Source organism: Littorina saxatilis, unplaced genomic scaffold (assembly GCF_037325665.1).
Source record: "Littorina saxatilis isolate snail1 unplaced genomic scaffold, US_GU_Lsax_2.0 scaffold_897, whole genome shotgun sequence".
In the NCBI taxonomy this organism is placed as follows: domain Eukaryota; kingdom Metazoa; phylum Mollusca; class Gastropoda; order Littorinimorpha; family Littorinidae; genus Littorina; species Littorina saxatilis.
The window spans coordinates 38493-56000 of record NW_027126311.1 but is presented as its reverse complement, the minus strand read 5'-3'; the positions used below and the strand labels follow the sequence as shown (position 1 = coordinate 56000).

At 46.8% G+C, this 17508-nt stretch overlaps 1 protein-coding gene across 1 annotated transcript in view; it reads right to left on the bottom strand.

Annotated features, from left to right (window-relative positions):
* Window positions 1–921: 921 nt before the first annotated feature.
* LOC138954768 (dynein axonemal heavy chain 7-like) overlaps window positions 922–17508 on the bottom strand; it is a gene marked incomplete at its 5' end in the record, with an annotated part of 54880 nt that continues 38293 nt past the window's right edge. Inside the window, 11 exons of the mRNA XM_070326538.1 lie at window positions 922–2210; window positions 2779–2864; window positions 3734–3871; window positions 4974–5178; window positions 10607–10710; window positions 11303–11488; window positions 11836–12069; window positions 12433–12570; window positions 13139–13279; window positions 14868–15047; window positions 16542–16766. Coding sequence (XP_070182639.1) covers window positions 1949–2210; window positions 2779–2864; window positions 3734–3871; window positions 4974–5178; window positions 10607–10710; window positions 11303–11488; window positions 11836–12069; window positions 12433–12570; window positions 13139–13279; window positions 14868–15047; window positions 16542–16766 — 1899 coding nt within the window. The remainder of the gene's footprint in view (window positions 2211–2778; window positions 2865–3733; window positions 3872–4973; window positions 5179–10606; window positions 10711–11302; window positions 11489–11835; window positions 12070–12432; window positions 12571–13138; window positions 13280–14867; window positions 15048–16541; window positions 16767–17508) is intronic.

Here is a 17508-nt window from a genome sequence, read left to right as displayed (position 1 = left end):
ACACACACACATACATGTACTTACACACACACACTCACACATACATGCACTTACACACACACTCTAACACACTCACATGCACTTACACACACACACACACACATACATGTACTAACACACACACACACACATACATGCACTTACACACTCACACTCTCTCCATCTCTCTATCTCTCATCACCCCCAGGTTCAGCAGGACCAACACAAGACACAAGAACTGTTGCAGCTTTATAGTATCACAGCATGCCTTCAAACTCTACACCATCATTAACAATATCATTTTTAGCAATGGAAACTTTGGAATGCGCATGTAGCAAAAGCATAGTCGACTCCACTGGACGGATTGGTCTTTAAATAACGATTTAAAAAAAGGAAATCTTGCAATACTAAAACTATAATGTGAGTTAACATAAGAACAAATTATTGTTCCAAGCATGTCACTGTACAAAACACCTGAAAAATCAGAAGAAGAAAAATCTATTTTGCCAATAACTATTTTACAACATTTTTTATATGTGGCTCTGGTATTCACTGCTCTAACAAATAAATGACTGAAATAGTGTATTTGCATAGAAAACAAACAGCCACACAACAAAATAAAGCAACAGCACACAACATCAGTCAAATAGATTTAAGTTAAACAATGTTTTGGTGAACAATTGGCTTGCAATAAACCACAAAAAATACAAAAAATGACTCATTACATTACTTTTAATAAATTCGTAACTGTAGTGGTATTCCACAAAACAAGCGATCAGTCAATATATGCAGCCAAACATAATCAAATGCAATGTGAAATTGTTAACAAAGAAATCAAAAGTGTAAAATATAATCTGAGTTCCGGCAATGTACATTCACAGATAGTTCCCCCCCCCCCCCCCCCCCCCCCCCCCCCCCCCCCCAAAAAAAAAAAAAACCCAACCCAAAACAACCCAACAACCCAACACCAACAAAACATTCCTCTGAGTGAGCTTTAATGATTGGTGTTGGAATAATCGTATCGCTGTCCCCGTGGTAATGGACACAAAACATTCCTCTGAGTTAGCTTTAATGATTGGTGTTGGAATAATCGTATCGCTGTCCCCGTGGTAATGGACACAAAACATTCCTCTGAGTTAGCTTTAATGATTGGTGTTGGAATAATCGTATCGCTGTCCCCGTGGTAATGGACACAAAATGTACATTTCTACGTGAAGAGGAACGCTGTGGCTGAAAAATACAATCTTTACACCTGATGTCACACACATCTTGACACGCACGTAAAGCACTCAGACTCTAAATTCATAAACTCTTCAATAATACCAGTGTTTCAAATCTAAATCACAAAAACGTATCACGTCTCAAATACTATACATCAAAATAAAACTCAATGCTGAAAACAACACAAGAGAATCACGGAGTTTGGTTCAATAAAGGAAACACTATGCTGTCCATTTATCTATTATCCCTAGCCAAATATACAGCAGTACAATATCACAGCAAAGTCAATAACCAAAGGTAAAACAAAAACCATCACAGTTCAAAACATGATATTACAGCCGTGCTTTCGGCAATTCTCAACCAAAATTCACAATGTGTTCTACTCTTTGGTCCTTGTTCTTGTAAACGTTTTTTGTATTCCACTTTCATTCTGTTAACTTCATCCTTGCAGATTTTCATAGCGCTAGGAGTCCCAAAGTATTCCACACGAATGAAATCTCTAAAACAAAAAACACAAACAATGGTGTGAGGAAGCAATCATGACTGTTCATGTCAAACAATTCTTTTCATGCAGAGCTATATATACCTTGTTCTTTAACAAAACGCACAGTGAATTAACTGTTCAACACACAATAAAGGCTGTACTTATCAATATGCTCTGCACTTTCACAGAGCTCCACAATTTCCCTGCAAGCCTTATTCCTGTCTTTGCTGTCCTCGCACCCGAGCACTGTCAGTTGACTGGCGCCTAGTCGTCGGACTGACACAGACAGGCGCAGCCTCGCTTGATCCAGTGCTGGACGGGTTTGTCAGTGGCCAGCAGGATGGGCAGCACAAAGTTGGTGGAGTGACCGGTGGTGGACAACACACCTTTCCGCTCGCTGGTCTTGTAGACCGGACACTTGTAGCGCTTGTCGGACGTGTCGATCTCGGTCATCATGCCCGGCTTGAGCCAGATGGTGGGAATGGGCTCGTTGAGCACCCTGGGTAGCTGCTCTCCCAGCTTTCCTCTGCACAACACACCATGGGTCAGATGCATCCACATACAACTCTCCCCCGCCAGAGAGAAAGAGAGAGAGAGTGAGAGTGAGAGAGAGATGGAGAGTGAGAGAGAGAGAGTAAGAGAGAGAGGGAGACAGAGACATAGACAGAAAGAAGATAAAGAGAGTGATAAAAACACAGAGAGAGAGAGATACAGAAAGTGTGTGAGAGACAATGAGAAAGAGAGCACAGTACTGCAGAGTTAGACAGACAAGAGTGAGGACGAGACGAGACGAGACGAGACGAGACGAGACGAGACGAGACGAGACGAGACGAGACGAGACGAGACGAGACGAGACAAGACAAGACAAAATGTACGTGTCGAGAGTGAGAAAGAGAGCACAGTATGGCAGTGTTAGACTAGACAAGACAAGACGAGACGAGACGAGACGAGACGAGACGAGACGAGACGAGACGAGACGAGACAAGACAAGATGTACGTGTCGAGAGTGAGAAAGAGAGCACAGTATGGCCGTGAGTGTTAGACAGACAAGAGTGAAAACTAGACAAGACAAGACGAGACAAGACAAGACGTACGTTTCGTGGTCCCAGCGAGCACCGTCCAGGAAGAGACCGTGGATGTAGGCACCATCCTCGGGTCGACCTACCGCTGTGTTCAGCACCTGCCACACATTACACGTTGCTATCAGCTGGTGTGGTCAACAATCAAGTTCATATGTCCTAAAAGAGGATGAAGAGAGTCTTAGCCTCACAGCACATCCCTCCCCCTCTTGGAGAAAGAGGTGAGGATTAAAGCAAAAAGGACAGAATAAATGAAAGAGGAAAACTTAGTAAAAAATAAAAACCTCATTCGTCACAGCAGGTATGCTATTCCTGTTTTCAAAAACACAAACACACACACACATGCAAAGGACAGGGTAAACAAATCTCTACAGAAGACCACATCACATGTACTTCAAGCATCCACACTCCCTGAGAATCAATCATTCACACTCCCTGAGAATCAATCATTCACACACCCTGAGAATCAATCATTCACACTCCCTGAGAATCAATCATTCACACTCCCTGAGAATCAATCATTCACACTCCCTGAGAATCAATCATTCACACACCCTGAGAATTAATCATTCACACTCCATGAGAATCAATCATTCACACTCCCTGAGAATCAATAATTCACACACCCTGAGAATCAATCATTCACACTCCCTGAGAATCAATAATTCACACACCCTGAGAATCAATCATTCACACTCCCTGAGAATCAATCATTCACACTCCCTGAGAATCAATCATTCACACTCCCTGAGAATCAATCATTCACACTCCCTGAGAATCAATCATCCACACTCCCTGAGAATCAATCATTCACACTCCCTGAGAATCAATCATTCACACTCCCTGAGAATCAATCATTCACACTCCCTGAGAATCAATCATCCACACTCCCTGAGAATCAATCATTCACACTCCCTGAGAATCAATTGTCTGTGTCATGCCCCGACAGTCAAAGCCTCGAGACACTGACCTCAAAGTCGAAGGCCAGCTTGTCGATGGGGATGGTGTATTTCCTGGCGAAGTTCTGCATCACGCCCGTCAGGAAGGCTTGCGTGAAGAAAAAGCCAGACACCCAGAACTGGTCTGGCTTCCCGTTGTCATACCACGTCTAGTGAGAGACAAAACATTTACAACCGTCAACATCTTTACAACCGTCAACATCTTTACAACCGTCAACATCTTTACAACCGTGTCAACATCTTTACAACCGTCAACATCTTTACAACTGTGTCAACATCTTTACAACCATCTTTACAACTGTCCACATCTTTACAACTGTCCACATATTTACAACCGTCCACATCTTTACAACCGTCAACATCTTTACAACTGTCCACATCTTTACAACCGTCCACATCTTTACAACCGTCCACATCTTTACATTACTGTCCACATCTTTACAACCGTCAACATCTTTACAACTGTCCACATATTTACAACCGTCCACATCTTTACAACCGTCAACATCTTTACAACCGTCAACATCTTTACAACCGTCAACATCTTTACAACCGTCAACGTCTTTACAACTGTCAACATCTTTACAACTGTCAACATCTTTACAACCGTCAACATCTTTACAACCGTCCACATCTTTACAACTGTCAACATCTTTACAACCGTCAACATCTTTACAACTGTCAACATCTTTACAACCGTCAACATCTTTACAACTGTCCACATATTTACAACCGTCCACATCTTTACAACCGTCCACATCTTTACAACCGTCAACATCTTTACAACTGTCAACATCTTTACAACCGTCAACATCTTTACAACCGTCCACATCTTTACAACTGTCAACATCTTTACAACCGTCAACATCTTTACAACCGTCCACATCTTTACAACTGTCAACATCTTTACAAAATCAGGTCTTACAAGAGAGCCTGTCTGAAGTATACTTTATTGTTATTATTATTATTTAAGTTATTGAGACATCGATACGCTCTTCGAGTGCGCTAACAGTTTTAGCGCATCGCCATTAGCCAATCAACTGGTTCACATAAGTCATGTGACACCAGTACTTACTGACAATTAATATTAATTTAAAACAGGTTGAACAAAGTGCACACACGTAGCTATACTTTTGGATTATCACAGGTTCAAACTCTGGATATTTAACCTGCGCAAACAAATGGTGAGCCATTACATCGTTTCATTCGTCTACCCTCACCACCCACCCAGTTTATTCCTACCACACTAACCTGCAGGAACTTGAGTCGCTCCAGGAAGTCGTTGACGTAGGAGCCGAGGGGTTTGAGCGAGGGGTAGGATCGCTTCATCCACAGGGCCGGCAGCTTGCCGATGAGTAGACTCTGCGCACACGTCTCCAGGTCGGCTGACATCACCACCAGCCCCTTGATGGCTTTCTGCAGGTTCACCAGGGAGCTCCGGATTATGGACAGCAGTCTGAACACACAGGGCAATAGGCAAGTCAGTTCTTTCACAAGTCAATTGAGCTTGGAATCTTACAAATTAATTAATTAGTTTGTTCATCAAAGTGGTGTCACTGCTGTTTTGGGCTGCATGGCTGTGTGTTCCAAAGACTAAATATAATAATTTTGCTTTTGCACGAATTGTTTGAATTCTGGTTTGAAAATGCTAGCAATCTATCTGTTTTGGGATAACTGTGTCACACTGTTTTCCTTGAACAGTTCTCATCATTTGTCTTGATATTTGTAAACATAAATCAAAGTGAAATTACCAGAACCAGTGATGACTATGAAGTGTCAAATATCTAAAAAAAAATTTAAAAAAATCCAGCAGAGCACCAAGAAGTGATAACATCTGTGGCTACAATGCAAGGACCACAATCACAAGCTCTCAGTCTGTGGCTACAGTGCAAGGACCACAATCACAAGCACTCAGTCTGTGGCTACAGTGCAAGGACCACAATCACAAGCTTTCAGTCTGTGGCTACAGTGCGAGGACCACAATCACAAGCACTCAGTCTGTGGCTACAGTGCAAGGACCACAATCACAAGCACTCAGTCTGTGGCTACAGTGCGAGGACCACAATCACAAGCACTCAGTCTGTGGCTACAGTGCAAGGACCACAATCACAAGCTTTCAGTCTGTGGCTACAATGCAAGGACCACAATCACAAGCACTCAGTCTGTGGCTACAGTGCAAGGACCACAATCACAAGCACTCAGTCTGTGGCTACAGTGCAAGGACCACAATCACAAGCTCTCAGTCTGTGGCTACAGTGCGAGGACCACAATCACAAGCACTCAGTCTGTGGCTACAGTGCAAGGACCACAATCACAAACACTCAGTCTGTGGCTACAGTGCAAGGACCACAATCACAAGCTCTCAGTCTGTGGCTACAGTGCAAGGACCACAATCACAAGCACTCAGCCTGTGGCTACAGTGCAAGGACCACAATCACAAGCTCTCAGTCTGTGGCTACAGTGCATGGACCACAATCACAAGCACTCAGTCTGTGGCTACAGTGCAAGGACCACAATCACAAGCTCTCAGTCTGTGGCTACAGTGCAAGGACCACAATCACAAGCTCTCAGTCTGTGGCTACAGTGCAAGGACCACAATCACAAGCACTCAGCCTGTGGCTACAGTGCCAGGACCACAATCACAAACACTCAGTCTGTGGCTACAGTGCGAGGACCACAATCACAAGCACTCAGTCTGTGGCTACAGTGCAAGGACCACAATCACAAGCACTCAGTCTGTGGCTACAGTGCAAGGACCACAATCACAAGCACTCAGTCTGTGGCTACAGTGCAAGGACCACAATCACAAGCACTCAGTCTGTGGCTACAGTGCAAGGACCACAATCACAAGCACTCAGTCTGTGGCTACAGTGCAAGGACCACAATCACAAGCACTCAGTCTGTGGCTACAGTGCAAGGACCACAATCACAAGCACTCAGTCTGTGGCTACAGTGCAAGGACCACAATCACAAGCACTCAGTCTGTGGCTACAGTGCAAGGACCACAATCACAAGCACTCAGTCTGTGGCTACAGTGCAAGGACCACAATCACAAGCACTCAGTCTGTGGCTACAGTGCAAGGACCACAATCACAAGCACTCAGTCTGTGGCTACAGTGCCAGGACCACAATCACAAGCACTCAGTCTGTGGCTACAGTGCAAGGACCACAATCACAAGCACTCAGTCTGTGGCTACAGTGCAAGGACCACAATCACAAGCACTCAGTCTGTGGCTACAGTGCGAGGACCACAATCACAAGCACTCAGTCTGTGGCTACAGTGCAAGGACCACAATCACAAGCACTCAGTCTGTGGCTACAGTGCAAGGACCACAATCACAAGCTCTCAGTCTGTGGCTACAGTGCAAGGACCACAATCACAAGCACTCAGTCTGTGGCTACAGTGCAAGGACCACAATCACAAGCACTCAGCCTGTGGCTACAGTGCAAGGACCACAATCACAAGCTCTCAGTCTGTGGCTACAGTGCATGGACCACAATCACAAGCACTCAGTCTGTGGCTACAGTGCAAGGACCACAATCACAAGCTCTCAGTCTGTGGCTACAGTGCAAGGACCACAATCACAAGCTCTCAGTCTGTGGCTACAGTGCAAGGACCACAATCACAAGCACTCAGCCTGTGGCTACAGTGCCAGGACCACAATCACAAACACTCAGTCTGTGGCTACAGTGCGAGGACCACAATCACAAGCACTCAGTCTGTGGCTACAGTGCAAGGACCACAATCACAAGCACTCAGTCTGTGGCTACAGTGCAAGGACCACAATCACAAGCACTCAGTCTGTGGCTACAGTGCAAGGACCACAATCACAAGCACTCAGTCTGTGGCTACAGTGCAAGGACCACAATCACAAGCACTCAGTCTGTGGCTACAGTGCAAGGACCACAATCACAAGCACTCAGTCTGTGGCTACAGTGCAAGGACCACAATCACAAGCACTCAGTCTGTGGCTACAGTGCAAGGACCACAATCACAAGCACTCAGTCTGTGGCTACAGTGCAAGGACCACAATCACAAGCACTCAGTCTGTGGCTACAGTGCAAGGACCACAATCACAAGCACTCAGTCTGTGGCTACAGTGCAAGGACCACAATCACAAGCACTCAGTCTGTGGCTACAGTGCCAGGACCACAATCACAAGCACTCAGTCTGTGGCTACAGTGCAAGGACCACAATCACAAGCACTCAGTCTGTGGCTACAGTGCAAGGACCACAATCACAAGCACTCAGTCTGTGGCTACAGTGCGAGGACCACAATCACAAGCACTCAGTCTGTGGCTACAGTGCAAGGACCACAATCACAAGCACTCAGTCTGTGGCTACAGTGCAAGGACCACAATCACAAGCTCTCAGTCTGTGGCTACAGTGCAAGGACCACAATCACAAGCACTCAGTCTGTGGCTACAGTGCGAGGACCACAATCACAAGCACTCAGTCTGTGGCTACAGTGCGAGGACCACAATCACAAGCACTCAGTCTGTGGCTACAGTGCGAGGACCACAATCACAAGCACTCAGTCTGTGGCTACAGTGCAAGGACCACAATCACAAGCACTCAGTCTGTGGCTACAGTGCGAGGACCACAATCACAAGCACTCAGTCTGTGGCTACAGTGCAAGGACCACAATCACAAGCACTCAGTCTGTGGCTACAGTGCAAGGACCACAATCACAAGCACTCAGTCTGTGGCTACAGTGCAAGGACCACAATCACAAGCACTCAGTCTGTGGCTACAGTGCAAGGACCACAATCACAAGCACTCAGTCTGTGGCTACAGTGCGAGGACCACAATCACAAGCACTCAGTCTGTGGCTACAGTGCAAGGACCACAATCACAAGCACTCAGTCTGTGGCTACAGTGCGAGGACCACAATCACAAGCACTCAGTCTGTGGCTACAGTGCAAGGACCACAATCACAAGCACTCAGTCTGTGGCTACAGTGCAAGGACCACAATCACAAGCACTCAGTCTGTGGCTACAGTGCAAGGACCACAATCACAAGCACTCAGTCTGTGGCTACAGTGCGAGGACCACAATCACAAGCACTCAGTCTGTGGCTACAGTGCAAGGACCACAATCACAAGCACTCAGTCTGTGGCTACAGTGCAAGGACCACAATCACAAGCACTCAGTCTGTGGCTACAGTGCAAGGACCACAATCACAAGCACTCAGTCTGTGGCTACAGTGCGAGGACCACAATCACAAGCACTCAGTCTGTGGCTACAGTGCAAGGACCACAATCACAAGCACTCAGTCTGTGGCTACAGTGCAAGGGCCACAATCACAAGCTCTCAGTCTGTGGCTACAGTGCAAGGACCACAATCACAAGCACTCAGTCTGTGGCTACAGTGCGAGGACCACAATCACAAGCACTCAGTCTGTGGCTACAGTGCGAGGACCACAATCACAAGCACTCAGTCTGTGGCTACAGTGCGAGGACCACAATCACAAGCACTCAGTCTGTGGCTACAGTGCAAGGACCACAATCACAAGCACTCAGTCTGTGGCTACAGTGCGAGGACCACAATCACAAGCACTCAGTCTGTGGCTACAGTGCAAGGACCACAATCACAAGCACTCAGTCTGTGGCTACAGTGCAAGGACCACAATCACAAGCACTCAGTCTGTGGCTACAGTGCAAGGACCACAATCACAAGCACTCAGTCTGTGGCTACAGTGCAAGGACCACAATCACAAGCACTCAGTCTGTGGCTACAGTGCGAGGACCACAATCACAAGCACTCAGTCTGTGGCTACAGTGCAAGGACCACAATCACAAGCACTCAGTCTGTGGCTACAGTGCGAGGACCACAATCACAAGCACTCAGTCTGTGGCTACAGTGCAAGGACCACAATCACAAGCACTCAGTCTGTGGCTACAGTGCAAGGACCACAATCACAAGCACTCAGTCTGTGGCTACAGTGCAAGGACCACAATCACAAGCACTCAGTCTGTGGCTACAGTGCGAGGACCACAATCACAAGCACTCAGTCTGTGGCTACAGTGCAAGGACCACAATCACAAGCACTCAGTCTGTGGCTACAGTGCAAGGACCACAATCACAAGCACTCAGTCTGTGGCTACAGTGCAAGGACCACAATCACAAGCACTCAGTCTGTGGCTACAGTGCAAGGACCACAATCACAAGCTCTCAGTCTGTGGCTACAGTGCAAGGACCACAATCACAAGCTCTCAGTCTGTGGCTACAGTGCAAGGACCACAATCACAAGCTCTCAGTCTGTGGCTACAGTGCAAGGACCACAATCACAAACACTCAGTCTGTGGCTACAGTGCAAGGACCACAATCACAAGCAGTCAGTCTGTGGCTACAGTGCAAGGACCACAATCACAAGCTCTCAGTCTGTGGCTACAGTGCCAGGACCACAATCACAAGCACTCAGTCTGTGGCTACAGTGCCAGGACCACAATCACAAGCACTCAGTCTGTGGCTACAGTGCCAGGACCACAATCACAAGCACTCAGTCTGTGGCTACAGTGCCTGCTGAATGCCAAATAGGTTGATGGGATTGATTTCATTTTCATTTTCACCACTTTATTATCCCAATGCTGGGAAATTCGTGTCGCTTCCTCCCATGGGAAAGCTAGCAGCAACAAGAGTCGCGCTACCCAGATGTCCGCGTGTTTAGGTGAAATCAGCCACCTGCACTTATGGAAGAATGTAAAGGTCTTTTACGTGCCACTGTTGTGACACGGGGGTGGAAAATGGATACAGTCTCTGAGTCTGCACCAGTTGATCCGCGACTGTCCCGGCCTGGATTTGAACCTGCGACCTTTGAATCACAAGTCCAGTGCTCTAGCAACTGAGCTACCGGACCACTATTTAAAACATCAATGACTACCTGTTGAATCGCTCCATCTCCTGAACCAGCACGGTGTTCATGCTCTCCTCGTACACCACAGGGTACTTCTTGGTGGCCCGCTCGATGTCGTAGTCCTTGGGCAGCTGAAAGGGATAAGGAAAAGAATGACGTACACCACAGGGTACTTCTTGGTGGCCTGCTCGATGTCGTAGTCCTTGGGCAGCGGAAAGGGATAAGGAAAAGAATGACATTCAGTACGGCGCTGCCCATTGTCTTTCCTGCTTGCTTGCATTCATGTGTCCAAGTGTGCACAGGGGGGTGTTGAGACACGGAGGAAAGTCGATACGAAGCTGACTTGCGCCAATACTGAATCTTAATAACTGCAAGGTTTTGAAGCCAGCACCGCTACCGACTGAGCTATAGCCTAGCAAATGGCATCACAAACACCATAAGAACATCAAACATTATCTTGACATGAAAGAGAAAGAGAGAGAGAGAGAGGGGTCAGAGAGAGAGAGAGAGAGGGGGGGTCAGAGAGAGAGAGAGAGAGAGAGAGAGAGAGGGGGTCAGAGAGAGAGAGAGAGAGAGAGAGAGAGAGAGAGAGAGAGAGAGAGGGAGAAAGATAGACAGAAACAGACAGAGAGAGGGAGAAAGAGACAAGACAACAGACAGACAGAAAAAGATGTGCTTTTAAGGCAGGTCCACTAAACACCAATGACAACCTCCCCCCAATACCTTGCTGAGGACGTCAGTGGCGATGGTCTGTAGCTGCTCGTCCGTCTTGCCGCCCCCACCCCCGCCAGACCCGCCCTGGGTCAGCAACACCGAGTCAAACATGTTCTTCACGTCCTGCAGCTCGCGCGAGATGTCGACGTTCTCATGCATCCCAAAGATCTCCGGGTGCTGCGTGGAGGGAAGAGCCTGAGGAGAGAGAGAGATGGTCAGCTTCCTGGACAGAACGGACCCCAGCAAAGTGGGAAATGGTATCGTCTCTACATCAACAACAACATCAGGTTTATCTACTGATGATGACAAGAGTCACTGTCTGAAGTCCATCTTTTTTTCAAGGCTACAGTCATATTCCACATCATTTACTGAACACACGTTCTGACAAACAGCTCTCCAACCTGTCTGACAGGATCAACATTTCAACTGTCAACACCTCAACTACCAGCAGCTACTGCGTACAAAGGGGGACAACTGTATGACCCGTCACACGGCAATAGGATGACAATGACATGACACGTTCCAGCGTCAGTGAGACTGACCCTGATAAACTCGATGTAGTCGTCATAGCTGCCCTTGGGCGGCACAGTGTAGTTTCCGCTGGGCGAGAACTTGAACTTGGGCTCGTTGGTGACGTTGGGGTTGTAGAAGTCGCCGAGGATGGTCAGCAGACAGCGGCGATCCCAGTCGTCCGTCACGCGGCCCCCGTAGTTACACTCCCCCGTCATGTAGCTGATGGCGTCAAACGGCACGTCCTCGTACTCGTTGATAAACATCTGATGATACACAGTGATACAGTGATACTGTGATAGTTACACTCCCCCGTCATGTAAAAATGATCACAATAATAATAATAATAATAATAATGTAGGTGATGGCGTCTTCGTACTCATTGATAAACATCTGATCACCAGAATACGATGTTTCAACCACAACAACCACAACAGCAGCATGCACAGGGCTCTTTCTGATTGAAATTTTGTCCCAAACAGTAGCAATTTCAATTCTAAAATTGGGTAACTGAAACAAACTGAGTATAATACTTTAAACCTGGGTACAAAAACGTCTAAAATTCACATTTTTGTAAGTGTCAACTTTGAGTGAGAAAAGCAAGTAATCTAACAAAGACAAGTGCTCACCTGTAGCTGTCTGACAGAGATACGGAGATCAGACTCATTGAAGCCGTACGCAATGTTCCAGCCCAGGGGTCCAAACTTCTTGCGCTCTTGTACCATGGCGTGGAAGAAACACAGGCCGTACAGCAGCTTCTCAAAGTTCTGCAACAAAGACAAGTGTATCAGTGAGCAGCTTCTCTAAGTTCTGCAACAAAAAGTGTATCAGTGAGCAGCTTTTCTAAGTTCTGCAACAAAGACAAGTGTATCAGTGAGCAGCTTCTAAAAGTTCTGCAACAAAGACAAGTGTATCAGTGAGCAGCTTCTCAAAGTTCTGCAACAAAGACTAGTGTATCAGTGAGCAGCTGGTCAGCATTGCCATCTTTCGTTCTGTATCCATGCTTTCCTTTATGGAGACATAATCTTCCCTTCCAAATTAAACTCTCTCTTAAAATGACAAAAGACAATCTTCCCTTCCAAATTAAACTCTCTCTTAAAATGACAAAAGACATAATCTTCCCTTCCTAGTTTAATTTCCCTAGTGTGCCTGTAGTTATGCAACCTTCCCATTCCCATGCTGTTATTATATACACTCACAGCAGGTCAAGTGCTGTTATTATATACACTCACAGCAGGTCAAGTGCTGTTATTATATACACTCACAGCAGGTAAAGTGCTGTTATTATATACACTCCCAGCAGGTAAAGTGCTGTTATTATATATGTGCACTCACAGACTCCTTGCCGGGACAGCCCTTGAAGAAAGTCTCGTCGCTGATGGGGTCGTTGAGGTAGGACTGCAGCAAGTTGGCACGCAGGCCGGTGGGCGGCTCGTTGGTCATCTTCACCCCGTTCTGCAGCACTGTCACTGGGAACTGGACACACACACACACACACACAACATAATCCAAATCTCTCCAAAGCTGGGCATACAACTGGGAGTGTGAATAGACACATTGTCAATGAAGACAGGCATACAACTGGGAGTGTGAATAGACACATTGTCAATGAAGACAGGCATACAACTGGGAGTGTGAATAGACACATTGTCAATGAAGACAGGCATACAACTGGGAGTGTGAATAGACACATTGTCAATGAAGACAGTTATACAACTGGGAGTGTGAATAGACACATTGTCAATGAAGACAGGCACACAACTGGGAGTGTGAATAGACACATTGTCAATGAAGACAGGCATACAACTGGGACTGTGAATAGACACATTGTCAATGAAGACAGGCACACAACTGGGAGTGTGAATAGACACATTGTCAATGAAGACAGGCATACAACTGGGACTGTGAATAGACACATTGTCAATGAAGACAGGCATACAACTGGGAGTGTGAATAGACACATTGTCAATGAAGACAGTCATACCACTGGGAGTGTGAATAGACACATTGTCAATGAAGACAGTCACACAACCAAACCCACTTCTCTTTCACACCATTCTCCCCTTTCTCCATCACTAGACCCCCACCCCCACTCCCAACCTCCTCAATGTCAGACTTCCCAGGCTGTTTAAGGCCTTGATTGTTCAGATGTTCTGTTCATAACTTCTGTAACTCTAACTCCATTGTCAGACTCCCTCCTTTTAAAATTAAGACCCAATATTCTTAGAGGTGTTGGAGAGCATTGTATTGAAGGCTCATGTTTTGCCAAACATAATTTCGTGTTTTTGTTTGTTTCCATGTTCATTTGTGTACTGCATTTTGTTAAAACTAATGCTGCGTTTAACCTCGGGACACGTGCCGCGACGTGACTCGTAACTGACTAGCTTTGTTGTTGCACTGATCTCAAGTTGATCACCAAAATGAATGTGGTTCGCTTTTCTTAAACTTCACCAGACACCGCCACTTGACTTAATAGTTTTGCCGATATTTCTGTGCAACTTTCGCTTTTTTGGTTGGCATTTTGTCCCCACAGAGATCGGCCCTATATTACCCTTCGGACCAATGTCGATCTCAAATCCACGGAATCCGACAAATACCTTGCTGTGCACATGCGCAGAAAAGGCTGTTTCGGTCAGCGTTGAAATCACAGTCCTGGTGACTACCACAATTTCGACTTCGAATTTTCACGCACGAAAAAAGGTATTATTCTCTCGACCGGAATTTCCGGAATTTTCGGTAGTATTCCGTAATACCGGAATTTAGACCCCAAATCCGTAATAATTCCGGACAATCCGGGACGGTAAACAGGTTTGCATATAGCAAAAAACTGTAGAGACAAATGTTTGTGATAACAATGTAAACCAGTTTTTCAGTTTCAACACACTGAACTATCTTGCTTCAGAATGTAGAGAGAGCTTTCAGCTCAGGTCAACACACTCGTCACTGAACTATCTTGCTTCAGAATGTAGAGAGCTTTTAGCTCAAGTCAACACACTGAACTATCTTGCTTCAGAATGTAGAGAGAGCTTTCAGCTCGGGTCAATATATAGAACAAGTGACTGACCTTGGGGGAGGGGTAGCTGGTGAGCCAGAGCCTGAAGTCGGGGTGCGTGGTCTCGGGGACAAACTCCTCGCAGATCTTCTCCATGGCAGTCATCCAGGACACCGCCAGGTGGCAGTTCTGCAGCATCACCCACGTGCCCTCCTCCTTGGCCTGTGTGATCATACGCGCTGCGATGGGGCCCTGTCACAACACACACTGCCATTACTTTATGATCCCATTGCTGTCACAACACATACACTGCCATTACTTTATGATCCCATTGCTGTCACAACACATACACTGCCACACTTCAACACATAGCTTCTTTCTTGTTCATGTAACCAGGTGCACAAAACACTTGGATCACCTTTGGAGGCAAAGCCAGTCCAACAGCAGTGAGTTTGGGCTAAACAAAGAGCCCTATAAAATCTGCTATGTCAACCCCAAAGTCCACAAGCGCATGCCAGGTGAAACAGCAGCCAGACCCCATCACAAACAGCAGCCAGACCACATCACAAACAGCAGCCAGACCCCATCACAAACAGCAGCCAGACCCCATCACAAACAGCAGCCAGACCCCATCACAAACAGCAGCCAGACCCCATCACAAACAGCAGCCAGACCCCATCACAAACAGCAGCCAGACCCCATCACAAACAGCAGCCAGACCCCATCACAAACAGCAGCCAGACCCCATCACAAACAGCAGCCAGACCCCATCACAAACAGCAGCCAGACCCCATCACAAACAGCAGCCAGACCCCATTACAAACAACAGCCAGACCACATCACAAACAACAGCCAGACCCCATTACAAACAGCAGCCAGACCACATCACAAACAACAGCCAGACCCCATTACAAACAGCAGCCAGACCACATCACAAACAACAGCCAGACCCCATTACAAACAGCAGCCAGACCACATCACAAACAACAGCCAGACCCCATTACAAACAGCAGCCAGACCACATCACAAACAACAGCCAGACCCCATTACAAACAGCAGCCAGACCACATCACAAACAACAGCCAGACCCCATTACAAACAGCAGCCAGACCACATCACAAACAACAGCCAGACCCCATTACAAACAGCAGCCAGACCACATCACAAACAGCAGCCAGACCCCATCACAAACAGCAGCCAGACCCCATCACAAACAGCAGCCAGACCCCATCACAAACAGCTTTTCACATCTGACGGGTGTGCTGTCTACCAACGAACCAGAAACATTGAGCTACCACAAATAGCTCAAGCTCAAGGATGGGAGACAACTCTGTCAATGCAGAGCAGCTTCTGTGAAAGGGAGACTACTGTGTCACCCTGTTACATACACAGATTGACAGGAAATCCAAAAACAAAGAGATTGCCAACGTTTCAAAATTCAGAATCAAAAAACAAGAAAGGTAGGATGTTGGAACGTTTGTTATTGACAAAACAATACATTCACGAATTGGTGAATAACAACCGTTCCAACAAGCTACCTTTCTTGTTTTGTGATTACAGATTGACAGGGCTTTGACAACAGTAACAGTGGACTGGCAGAGATGTAACTAATGGTCTCAGCTACCAGTGTTGTGTTTGCAAAGAAATAAATTTAGCCCAAGAAAAAATATACCCTTGCACATTTATTTGCCCAGCAACCGCTTTCTTGTACAAACATTTGATGCGGACATGGCCCCCGTGCCTCACCTGTCCCTGGCCGAGAGAGATGGAGTTGAACTTCTTGCCGGCGAATCCCTTGTCCTCGGCGAACTTGAGGAGACTCATGGTGGGGTCGGCGCCGGGCGACAGGATGAAGATGAGGGGGGTGATGTTACTGGAGTCATTGTACGACTTGGCAAGGTCAAAGGGTGGCGGCTCCACGAACTTCTTGCCAAGCTTCTCCATGACGAAGTCAGTGATGGCCAGCACAATCTGTACACAATACCCAGTGGTTAGTGGACAACACTTTCACTACGGCAACACGAGGTCAGCACTCAGACATGGCTATATTATATGAAGGGCAAGAAAATGCTTCACGCATGCCTACAAAGAATGGGAATACGATGAGACATCTTGACTTAAAGATTGATATATGAACTGCTCTAATGTGGATTTTGATGAGCAAACCAGCATTGCCCGGACAATGTTTTGCAAGCACAGAGGGGGCTTACGCTTTCAGGTCTGATACAGTCGAGTACAATCAAAAACTGCGATCTCACTCAAGATTCACAAGACATGACAGAACGAACACATCCATGCCCTGTCCTGACACCACTCAGCCCTGCATCATGCAACGTGTAGAGGTGGTTTACAAACAGGGGAGGACAATCCATGCCCTGTCCTGACACCACTCAGCCCTGCATCATGCACGTGGAGAGGTGGTTTACAAACAGGGGAGGACAATCCATGCCCTGTCCTGACACCACTCAGCCCTGCATCATGTAACGTGGAGAGGTGGTTTACAAACAGGGGAGGACAATCCATGCCCTGTCCTGACACCACTCAGCCCTGCATCATGCAACGTGGAGAGGTGGTTTACAGGGGAGGACAATCCATGCACTGTCCTGACAACACTCAGCCCTGCATCATGCAATGTGTAGAGGTGGTTTACAAACAGGGGAGGACAATCCATGCACTGGGACCTCACCCAAGAACCAGACCTGTGCACACTCAA